This window comes from Lathyrus oleraceus, chromosome 4 (genome assembly GCF_024323335.1).
Source record: "Lathyrus oleraceus cultivar Zhongwan6 chromosome 4, CAAS_Psat_ZW6_1.0, whole genome shotgun sequence".
NCBI lineage: Eukaryota > Viridiplantae > Streptophyta > Magnoliopsida > Fabales > Fabaceae > Lathyrus > Lathyrus oleraceus.
In genome coordinates, this window is record NC_066582.1 from 13295182 (window position 1) to 13307127 (window position 11946).

Sequence of the window (11946 nt, forward strand, 5' to 3'; positions counted from 1 at the left end):
AGTGAATTCAAAAAAAAAATTACTTGGAAATTTCTCTAACTCAAACAAGAGAAATTCAACCAATTCTGTAAAAAGAATTCAAGCAAATACTCAGAAAATTCAACAAATAAAAAAACTAGAGGAGAAGTTTAATGAAGGAAAGAAAAACTCAAGAGAAATTTTTGATGTGTTTTAGAATAAACTATGTGCATCCCTTATATAACAAATTAAGTTAGCCAAAATATCCAATCTAAATAACGTGGGTCTTAGAGTTTTTTCAATTAACACATAAATACACTTTTTAACAATGTATAATATAAGATTTTTTTTTCAAATTCATCTCTATATTAGAATATTGACTTAGTTGTGTTATGTGATACTTATCTCTTCGGTTATTCTAAAAATATAAATTGTCATTAGAGTTTTAATTAAAAAGTTCATAGTGAATAATTTATTTCTATGAGAAAGAAATAATATTCTTTTCTAAGTTATTGAGAGAGTAGGCATGTAGAACGGGTTTTTTATAAAGAATTACAAAACACTTGATGGAAGAGAAATTCAACATTGCAAATCACCATAGGTATTGGAAAGAGCAAAGAAAAATTCCACGTAATGAGTCTGATCATGTGGTTTGCAGCAAGTTATCTATCCCAGTGAATTTAGCTTCTGTATAATTTGCAATGAATTGCTTGTACCAGGTTGCAGATAATCTTGGAGTTCTCTTCAAAGTAGAATAATCCACATGGTAGAATCCATATCGTATTGTGTATCCATATATCCACTCAAAGTTATCAAGCAAGGACCATGCAAAGTATCCCCTCACATCTGCTCCTTTCCTTAAACAAACAAACACGGTTCAACGTCAAAAATTGAGCTAAGAAAGAGCTTATATAGAGTGACACCCCTGACTTTAGAATTTACGTATTTTTCTATTTGTTCTTACCTTATTGCTGTTGACAAGGCTTCTATGTGATTTTCCATGTACTGTATTCTCTTGAAATCATTAACTTGATCTTCCAATGTGAAATTCGGATCGTCTTGTTGAGCATACCCTAAAATGTTTGGATTTATCATAAGCACGCAGAAAATTATACAGACTAAAAAAAAACATTAATAGCTATTGCTTGCTTACCGTTTTCAGTAAGGAACATTGGAGTATTATTGTACCTATCTTTCACATATGTGACAGTTTTCTCCATGCCTTGTGGATAAATATTAAACCAACTAAACGGTGTCTGCAACATGACATGAAAATGGTGAAGATTGAGGCAAAATGTGATATCAGTATAATAATTTTGAAGGATACTTACAGATTCTCCAATTGAGACACCGTTTTTGTTTCCACTTGTCATGTATGAACCTTCTGTTGTTGAAATCCCAAATCTCGAATCACACTTGGTGTGCATGCAATCTTGAACATAGGAAGCTGTGTAGTAGTTTATGCCTATAAAATCCAATGCTTTTTTGAGTTTCTTTTTCTCGTTGGTAGAAAATTCGGGTAAGATGCTTCCGAGAATGTTTTCCATCTCTTTGGGGTATTTACCAAATATGATTGGATCCAGGAACCTGCGTTTTTATGAATTGTCTATTTAGTATGAGGCTTTCATCTTTAAACTTCGAGCGAATCAATCGAAAAAGCTTTGTATTAGTATTTAACGGAGACTTATACCAATTGAAGGTGAATGATCTTGCTCGATCTGCGGCCAATTTATCAGCTGTAGAATTGCTCATTGGTTCATACCATTCCTGTTGAAGCACTATACCAATTCTTCCTCTTTGCTCAACCTGATGTCTCAGTTACAAAATACTAAGCTTTATACACACGCACATACATATAAACATCAGATATAGACACCTGATGTAATACTGACACGCATACATCGATAATAACTTATAAATGATTGAATGTACCATATGAGTAAGTGTTGTGCGACTGTCAGACAATGGAATCTGAAGCGTCGGTGCTAGATATATGAAAATACAAAACAACACATTACCTGGTACTTGGTTCTATAGAGATGAACTGCAGCTGCATGTGACAGAATAATATTATGGGCTGCTATAAAGGGCTCTTTTTCTGAATCACCTTCTTTACAGTTAGCCATTGCCAATAAGCCAGAGCAACGAGACGGGGGATATATGCCTGATCGGTAACCGAGTGGTACTTGGTAATTTGGTTCGTTGAATGTGACCCAATACTTAACTCTGTCACCAAATGTTTTGAAGCATAGGTCTGCATAAAATGCAAAATCTTCCTGTGATTGGGGACTTAACCATCCTCCATATCTGTCCTCTAGTTCTTGTGGACTGTCATAGTGACTTAGAGTGACAAAGGGTTGGATACCTAATTACAAGAAAACAAATATAAATTCATATAGTAATGAAAATTTTGGGAGAAAAAAAAGCGAAATTTATCTGATTTATTTTAATCTTTCGTATTGAGAAATTGTAGAATGGAAAAATTAGAGATGGATTTATATTTCTTGTCTTTCTAATCTTATTTTTATCTAGTAGCATTGTATTGGTTGAAATCTTAATTCAAATAAGTAATTTAAGTGTGTTAGTTGCTATACAAGTAACAAGTTAATGTTACTTGTTGCTCAAGTAACAAACTAAGTTGGTTATGTTGTTTTGGGTCTCATTAGAGCTTTATAAGTTTATAAATTCAACTTGGTGGAATGTATAGGTAATCATATTGTTATCATAAATAATAAGTGAAGTGCATAACCAATTCAAATAAATTGTATCTCTTTTCTTTCATGTGTGTTTAACAAGTTCTAATAAGTGGTATCTAGAGTCTAGGGCCACAGGGTTCAAAATTGCTCTCAAGTTTCAGTGTCCATTCATTCTTTGATAATTGAGTGAAGATGACAAACTCTATAGAGAAGGTTGGCAATAGCTCAGGTAAGAAATTATCAATTCTTAAAAATAAGAATTGAGATTGATGGAGCAAGCAAATGAAGGTGGTATTTGATTTCCAGGTTGTGCGGAAGTGGTCTAAACAGGCATGGAAGCTCTCACTAATAATGTAAATGATGTTCAACATGATGCATATAAAGATTATAAGAAGAAAATCTGAATGGCAATTTTCTTCATCCATAAGTGTGTTGAAACTGTCAATTTTCAAAATATTAAAAATACCAAATCATCAAAGACTTGGAAAATTCTTGAGTACTTTGATATGAACACACAATTCACCAATCAAATGAAGAGTTATGGGGAGGTTGTGTCTGATAAAACCACAGTGAACAAGGTGATATGCTCCCATCTTCCGAATTTGATTATATTGCAATGTAAATTTAAGAATCAAAGGATTTGTTATCTTGAAGATTTTAGAATTGCAATGTTCATTGGAATCTCATGAACAAAAGAGTGTTGGAAAAGACCAATGAACATGTAATTTGTGGAACCTTGTTTTGTAGGTGATGTGCTTTTAACAAAGGAAAACTATTTTATTTTTGAAGATGACAACTTGTCTAATGATGATTACTGATGATGACAAGACAAGAATAAATGGTTAAACGGTTAAAGATGCAAACTAAAGAATTAGGACTTGTTAGACTTGATTATCCAATAAGGGCAACCAAATAAAAGTTAACTCAAGTCTCATCTCAAATAAACTCAAAGAAGTGTCTACAAGAAGGAAAGTATATAACAAGGCCTTGAAGTACCAAGAAAGTTCTTCCTTAATTAGTCTAAGTGAAAACTTTGTTATGCATAAAGGGCATTTTTGTAAAAGTGTTTGGCTAAATAAAACACATACGAAAATATTTTTTAAAATTTGATTTTTCTCAAAGAAATACTTTCAAAAATATCTTGAAGTCGTGTCAGATGAGCTAGAAGCTGTTTGAAAAGATTTGGGCAAAGTTTTGTCTTTGCCAATCGATTAGCATTTTATCCTAATCAATATGAAGATATCTAAGCAAATACAAAAGATTGTTGAAGACGAAGCAAAAAAGGGGGAAACAAGAGTTGAGATAGGATTGAACGAGTTCAAGGAAGTTGAGATTAGGTATGAAGTGATGGGAGTTGAAGTAACCATTACTCAGAGCCACATTTCTCAACTCATTGGTGTGAAAAGTGAAAGATGTGTGTTCTGAACACCAAGTAAAGCAGCATAGAAGCAAAATTGATCAAATAAAGTATGTTTCTCACCTCTAAAGATTTTGGAAAGGTGGAGAATATGCATATTGCATATAGGCTTCTGTTTAAAATCATAATTGGTTGTTTAATCCCTAGGGAAGGAAGTACTTATCATATATCATGGGATCACAGACACTTCATTTGGTTTTTGGTGAATAGAGAGAGAAGATCAATATGGACAGATACATCTTCAATCATCTCTGTGAAGTTGTCAAGGAAAGCTACAAGAATGATAAAAAGAATGTTTCGTATGCTAGGCTCTTGTCAGAACTATTGCATCAGAACAGATTGATTGAGACTCTAAAGGAAGTTGGAGCTACTCAGGATTTGGAAGTATCCTTTGGTAGTATTTCATCTGTTGTTGTTCTGAGTAATATGAAAATCATCAAAAAGATGGATGTTGTGAAGCCAGAAGCAGGTCTAAGAATTAGAAGTGCCAAGTCTGTAAATATTAAGGATTTTTCTCTAGTTAACAAACAAGCTAAAATGGATGCTCAGTTGAAGCCTATGGTTGCAAGGTAAAATGATATGGGGTCAGATACTAAACCCATCCTGGAGATTCTGAAGAAATCCTAGGCTTTAAGACTTTGCACCTTATGTTATTTTTTACTTTATTGTTGACTTATTTTGAAATGTTTTGAAATCTGACAACTATTTCCTATGGTTTAATTGATATTTTTCTCCAGTATTTTTTCATGTTTCCTTTATTTATTTTTTGTTGATGATAAAAGGTGGAGTAAGATAAATAAGTATTTAAATGCCTAAATCGTATAGTTGAGAACTATTTCTCGCTTAAATTCTGAAGAATAATTTATTGTGCTTTAAAGAAAAAATTTAATTAACCTGGATATAACTTAGGGGAAGTTTACAAATCTCACCTTTTAGAATATTAAATTCAGTGGGAGCTTACAAAAACCTCATACCCTAAAGTCAACATGTTAATTAAATTAACAACCATTATTCTTAAATACTTGTGTTTGTCATCATCAAGAAGGGAGAGATTGTTGGAATATAATTGGGTTGTACCACATCTCTAAGGTTTTAATGATAACAAAATATTTAAAGAACAATTGGGTATACTAATAAATGTTCAAGTGTGCAGGATTATAGATTAAAATTTTTGATATAAAATTAGTACTGGTACTAAAAATGAACATTTAAAGAGAAGCTAAAAGATCTAAAATTTGAAAGATCAGAACCCGAGAATCAGACTCTAAAGACTCAGAATCTAGAAAGTCAACCTCTGAAGACTCAGACTCTAAAGGATCAGAACCTAAGATCCAGACTCTGAAGACTCAGACATTGAAGGAGGTCAACTTCCTCTGAAGTTCTCATACTCTGAAGTCATTCAACGCAAGGATCAAGAAGACTCTGATAGGTCATTATCAAACTCTAAGTTCATTCAACACAATGATCAAGAAGACTCTGATAGGTCACTATCAGACTCAGAGAGAAATTTGTCTTCTTCCGATCACGTGCATATCCAAATAAAATTTACACAGATAACTGAGAGTAACTGATAATTCCTCTTGAAGCAACGAGATTTCAAATATCTTTCCAACTGTACTAGTCATATCAAGTAACATTTCAACGTCTATGATCAAGCTTCTCCAAGACTCATGTGTGTTAGTTATTTCTGAGTGCATTTCTCTTCTAGTAGTATGTTTTGATTGATGTCAAAACTAAAACACTTAGTATTTGTGTATATTGGATAATTTGATTGATGTCAAAACTAAAACACTTAGTATTTGTGTATATTGGATAATATCCTCTTAGTCTATGTGTGCATTTTCATGTCTAGGAGTGCATAATCATCATATTATCATTCTTATCCATTTAGAGTCATTTTCTAAGTCAAAAACAAGGTTTTGTGTCAAAATGAATTTTATATGTCGACTCATACTGCAGCAAAATTTTGGAAAATTTTTAGAAAACCTTTCTAGACAGTATATGTCGACGCACCCGTGTTACAAGTTGACGCATATAAGAATTTTTTCTTCTACGAATCGACGCATGACTTTAAAGGTCGACCCATAATTCGTGTTTTCAAAAATCATATCCCCCTGGTCTTCATGCGTTGACGCATGACGCATGAAGTACTATTGGTCGATTCATGGCTGCTTTTTGCTAAAAAAAATTGTTATTCTTTGCACGGATTTTCTGTTATATTCCCTTTTTCACATAGTCATATAAATACATTCATGCATCTCATTTCACGAAATCAAAACCTGAAAATATACAAGGATTGTTCTTCATCTTCATTCATTATTCTTTGCATGCATTTAACAATTACACATAATCATTCTTGTTGAGTAATTTATATTGAGAGTGATAACATCAAAGTTGGGGTTTGTGAAATCTTAATTGCGTTTAGAATCTTTGGGGGTGTCATTGATAGAACTAGATGGGTTTTTCCTCCAGGATTGATTTGGGGTTTTTGACAAGCATCTTGCAATTGGATTCAGTCGAGTGAAAGCCTTGAAGAATGGTGGTGTCTATTAAGGGAGTAGGGATAATCGAAAGGCCAATAGGAGTTCTTGGATCACTTGATCTTGTTTAAGATCAAGGGAAAAAAAGAAGATAGGATCGATATCAAATACTAAATTTGAGGATTTTCATTGCTATTTCTTCTCTTACACTCCCTAACCGAAGTGGGGTTTACACTATTGTACTTATGAGAAGTACAGGTTATAATCATTGTTAAAAGAAATAAAGATTGAAAGGTTTTATTTAATCTTTGTTAAGAGAAATGAAGATCGAAAAGTATTATTTGTCTTATACAAGTTTAATGAGAGATATTACATTTGTTATTTAGATTAACTATGTTTAGTGATAATATCTCGAGTTCTAAGTATTCTTTTGAGATATAAAACTTGTGTCCTATAATAACTAGAAATATTATCTAACTCAATAAAGAAAAATAAAATTAATTTAAAATTGACATATTATTATTATTTAAAGTTGACTATTTACCCATTTGATTCGAACTATTTAATTACACCGAGTGAGCTAAATCGAATTGTTCACTTATTAATTTTGAGTTGGAAAAACATTGTGAGCTAAATTAAATTTGACTTCCCCTCTACTCATTTTCAGTCCTAAAAAATAAAAAATAGAAAGTTACCTTTGAGCAGCAAGGCATCAAATAGTTTGTTATAGAAGTCAATACCAGGCCAATTGATTTCTCCAAACCTACCCTCTGTTTCACAAGAATGCATATTACAACCAACAACCTTTGTTAATTACAACATTGTACAGAGATTTTGATAATGCAAAGAAAGAAGAATACTTGGTAGAATTCTTGTCCATGATATGGAGAGTCGGTAACTATTTACTTTCAAAGCTTCCAATAGATCTATATCCTCCTGTTTTTTCATTCACATTCAAATTATCAAAATATTTGATTGTCAGTAGTGTTGTGATTGGGAGGTGTAGGTTAGCCGCAGTTTAGCTATGATAAAATAAATAAAGATTTATTAAATCACGATTTGAACTCCAAATTAAACACAGTTTAATCTTAAAAGAATTTGGATCATGTTAGATACCAACCTGGAAACGATGATAATGGTCAACTGCAATATCCCCATTACTTCCATCCACTATCATACTTCTACCTGATAATTTACACATTAATCTAACTCTCTCAAACAGTTTAAGAATGAACTAGTAACATCTAAAAAAAATAGTTACCTCCATGAGTGAAGTTATCCCAATTACTCTGTCCCTTGCCATCAATGTTATAACCACCTTCATACTGTGTTAACAAGATTCATTTAATATATATAGATTAATTGACTTTAATTTCGATTAATAAACTATATAGTATTAATTAATACCTGGTAAGAAGAAGAAGCAGTTCCAAACAAAAAGTTCTTAGGGAATGGAGAGAGATCATCATCATCCACAGCACTTGAATGATGAAGCAGAAGCAACAATATCTCGAGAAATAGAGTTTTCAATAACAATCTTATCATCTTTTTGGGTTTAAATTAATGTCCTAGATGATTTGAGTTATTGTGTTCTTATTATATATACTGCTATTAGTTTATTTGTCACGTGGAACACGGTTAGTTTTTTATTTATTTATTAGTTAACAAAATAATTTTATTTCAAATAATTAATTAATAAATTATTGAGATTGAAATCAAATGATTAATTAACTTTTGTTTAAGGTTTGATAAATAGAAATTTGAGAGTATCCGAGTTTTTCGTTTGGTCTAAAACAATCATTCATGGAACTTTATTTAGATTCCGATCAAACTCTAAAGATCTCAAAAGGAAAGTTAAGACCAATATATATATATATATATATATATATATATATATATATATATATATATATATATATATATATATATATATATATATATATTATTTCCGATTTTATTATTTTCTTTAATACCATATTTATTTTTCTTTATTCTCTATTAAGGAGAAAATCAATTGTAATAATTGTATTCTCACGGTATAAATCAGCCTTATAAAATATAATAGTTTTTACCTATTTTTTCCACTATAGTATCAAGAGCACTGGATTAGGGGTTACCGTAAAACTTTCCTCAACCTGTTGTTATTGAGTTAAGAGCACTGGGTTAGGGGTAACCGTAAAACTTTCTTCAACCTGTTTTTGTTGGGTTAGGGGTTACCCTAAAGCTTTCCTCAACATATTTTTGTTCGACCCGCTTTCTTACCTGACCCGATTCACATACCTGTTTAGCCTCTTATGGTGAATAACAACAACAGATGGCATTTCCCATCACATGCCTACACTGGATCCAACCATGGCGAACAACCGCAACCTGAGTCAGGCGTCGGCCGCGGAAACGGCGCTGACCGCGGAAACGGCGAACGAACTAGGAACCTTGACGAGGGAAGAAGATCAGACAAAGTTCCTTGGTGTGATCACTGCAAACGCGGATGGCATACACGTGAAACTTGTTGGAAGCTCAAAGATAAACCTCCTAACTGGAAGAAGAAGAAAAGTGATAGTGCATTTCAGGCTAGTAATTCTTATGTTCATCAGTGATTTCTGATAAACAACCGCTAGTCTTCCAATATTATATATTTTTGGTAACTTACAAGATCGACTAGATTAATCCTAGGACATGTGTCTCAAGAACTATTATTACGGTGATTTGACTCATGGTTAAGTTTGTTTCTGGTTTATGAACAGCGAAAAATGTTTTGACAACAATTCTAAAAGAAATTTATGACTTTATGAATAAAGAGTAAATGACGATAACTTGGTAGGAAAGGGTTTTTTAAAGATAACGAAAGTACTTGGAAAAGGTGAAGATAAGTGACTTGAAGTAAATGTTTTAAGTTTTGAGAAAGTACTGGAAATGAAAACTTGGCGAAATGTAAATGCAAAGGTAAAAATGATGATAAAACACTGAAAATAAGGGCAATTCATCAGAAGAAAAGACAGTGAATAATTTTAATTTAAATAACTTGCATGAAATAGATAACATGAACGAAATTATGGTGTTCTTCATACATACATTTTCAGCATAAAACTCTTTTCTCTCGCTCTGGTACTTTGAGTATTTTTGTGAATTTCTGTATATCTGTTTGAACACACCTGAAATCTAAAACTAAAACCCCTATTTATAACAATCTGACCCTAACGGCCTCTACACAGATGACTGCCACGTTCGACATTTTCAAGTGTTGCATGTCTCAGATGTTTCCACGTGTTGGCCTGACGAAACTGCTTCGTTTAAATTTCAAATCTTTCCCGCTTGAAGCTTCGAATCTGTCAAAACGCCTACGTCGAAGAGAACTTTGTGGAGATCCAAAAAATCTTCTAAGTCTCAGGCTTTCGACAAGAAAGATTTGTTTTACCCAAGAAAAGAATTCAACAAATAGCTTCGACACAACCATTTTTATTTATTCTCCAAAACGTAACATTTCCAAAGAACTTCAATTATTTGTCGAAATCTCCAGTTAACAAATTGCCCCCAATAAATGTCTATTTCGAATCAATGTAGAAATGGGCATTTTTTGTAATCACCAGAGACCTTTCATAGACCTAAAAGTCCATATTTGTCAGTTAATCATGATTTACTTTTTCAAAACGTCTCATCAAGACGTGTGCGCAGTTATTTGTCATCATGAATTTCAACTTCCAAGAATAATGAACAGTAATCCTTGTACCCTTTTCTCAGAAAAACCACCACGTGGCCCACTACCCTGGCAAGGTGTAACCAATAAGCTTCGTAGGTTAATACTATAAAAGCTCACTTGTCACTTTTTTCTTCCTTTTTACGAAAATCTTCATCTTCAACCTAAATTCATCTTCTAAAACTTCTCTGAAAAACGTTTCTTCTTCCCTAAAACCCTAATCCTTTAAAATCTCAAAAAAAAACCACAACAATGTCTTCTGATAAACAGCAAAAGCAATCAAAGAACATCAAAGGTGCTGGATCCTCAAAAAGTTCTGCTTCTCAGAACATTCCAACTAGCACAACCATAACTGTTGGGGATCAGGAGTACATCACTTTTCCAAAACTTATTAAAGAATAGAAAGCAGTTTTTGCTTCTCAGGTAATGATTCCTTCCTTACTTTCTGAAAATGTTTTAGGGTTTTTAGGTCCATTAGTCTCTGAAGATCATTTAGAGAAATGTGTGAAGTTTTTTCCCTGTTATCATACTACCAAACGCATAGCCAACAAAATCGTTTCCTCCAGAAATAATGAGGATTCAGTCCAAAGAGAGGCTTTTCAACTGGATTTTATCACTGATAGTTTCAGACCCTTTCGGTCTTGTCCAACTCTAGACAAATCCTATCTAGCTTGGTTAACGAAAGTTGAGAAAAAGAAAGCTTCATTTTCGAAAGAATTGGGTATTTTTGACCTGATTCAGATGTCGAAGCTGGGGTTTAGTTACTGCCAGCCTTTATTATTATCCAGCCTATATTTCTGGGATAGCACATATAACACCTTTCACCTCCCTTGTGGAATGATGACTCCTACGCTTTTCGACGTAGCTGCCATTTCTGGACTTTCTCCGACAGGAGAAACCTTCGACCCCTACCAAGACTGCGAAAACTTGATTGACTTCAACGTCAAGAATGCTTCGTTCAGTACTTATATTAATTTGTATCACGCTGATGGGAAAGAAGTTTCTGACATAGAACATATATCATTCTTAGGTCTATGGTTGTCCAAGTTCTTCTTTTGTTGTAAATCTCTGCAAGTTGCAAAGAGATTTTTAACACTCACTAACCAATTGCATGTTGGTCGAAGAGTGTGTTTAAGTGAACTCTTATTGGCTAGTTTGTATGAAAGTCTAGGATCGGCTAGTGCCAAGTTAAAGGAGTATGAAGCTGGTACCAACTTATTACTATCTGGGCCTTATTGGCTTCTTCAATTGTGGCTCAATGCCACTTTCGAATCCTTTTTGCCAACACAAGGAAACGTTGATGAAAGTGCCCCAGAGATAATAAATCGAAGCATTAAGGGCACCAGACTTCTTCAACTGACCCCAGTTGATGATGTTGACATCTTACAAACTTCCCTCGCCAAATACACCTTGATGTTCTCGAAGCGTCACCATTTCTTTCCTTTGATGGCCCCTTTTTCCAGTCGAACCCATGGTTCTTCCTGGTTCACTGCTTTGCTCGAAGATGCTGTGAAGAACACCAACACAAAGATCGAAGATATATGGCGTGCCTTTCTCTTCCCAAGGCTGCTTGTTTCTAGGATCCTACCAGTAAAGAGCCATGTGTGTCTGTTGGCTTATCAACCTAATTTTGTCTCTCGACAATTTGGGTTGTGTCAACTTATTCCTGTTTCTTTATTCAATCGAAAGCGCGAGATCTGA

General features: G+C 33.4%; 2 protein-coding genes across 2 annotated transcripts; one reads left to right on the plus strand and one right to left on the minus strand.

The window, feature by feature from the left end:
- Positions 1-485: 485 nt before the first annotated feature.
- Positions 486-8125, minus strand: LOC127138388 (beta-glucosidase 46). Its single transcript, XM_051064823.1, has 11 exons — positions 7959-8125; positions 7813-7876; positions 7672-7736; positions 7412-7487; positions 7247-7321; positions 1977-2323; positions 1649-1764; positions 1290-1545; positions 1112-1214; positions 923-1031; positions 486-815 (listed from the first exon to the last, which is right to left on the minus strand). The coding sequence occupies exons 1-11, from the start codon at positions 8094-8096 to the stop codon at positions 602-604; spliced, it is 1563 nt and encodes a 520-aa protein (XP_050920780.1). The 5' UTR covers positions 8097-8125; the 3' UTR covers positions 486-601.
- Positions 8126-10671: 2546 nt separating this feature from the next.
- On the plus strand, positions 10672-11946 carry LOC127135752 (uncharacterized). The gene has a single exon (XM_051062393.1). The coding sequence runs from the start codon at positions 10672-10674 to the stop codon at positions 11944-11946; it is 1275 nt and encodes a 424-aa protein (XP_050918350.1).

Bases quoted from the DNA above. Each gene is read 5' to 3' on its own strand.
- LOC127138388 (XM_051064823.1), bottom strand. From the start codon at position 8,096: ATGATAAGATTGTTATTGAAAACTCTATTTCTCGAGATATTGTTGCTT. The intron at 7,877-7,958 runs GTATTAATTAAT...TTGTTAACACAG, and splicing joins CTGCTTCTTCTTCTTACCAG to TATGAAGGTGGTTATAACAT. The intron at 816-922 runs GTAAGAACAAAT...TGTTTGTTTAAG, and splicing joins GCCTTGTCAACAGCAATAAG to GAAAGGAGCAGATGTGAGGG.
- LOC127135752 (XM_051062393.1), top strand. From the start codon at position 10,672: ATGATTCCTTCCTTACTTTCTGAAAATGTTTTAGGGTTTTTAGGTCCA.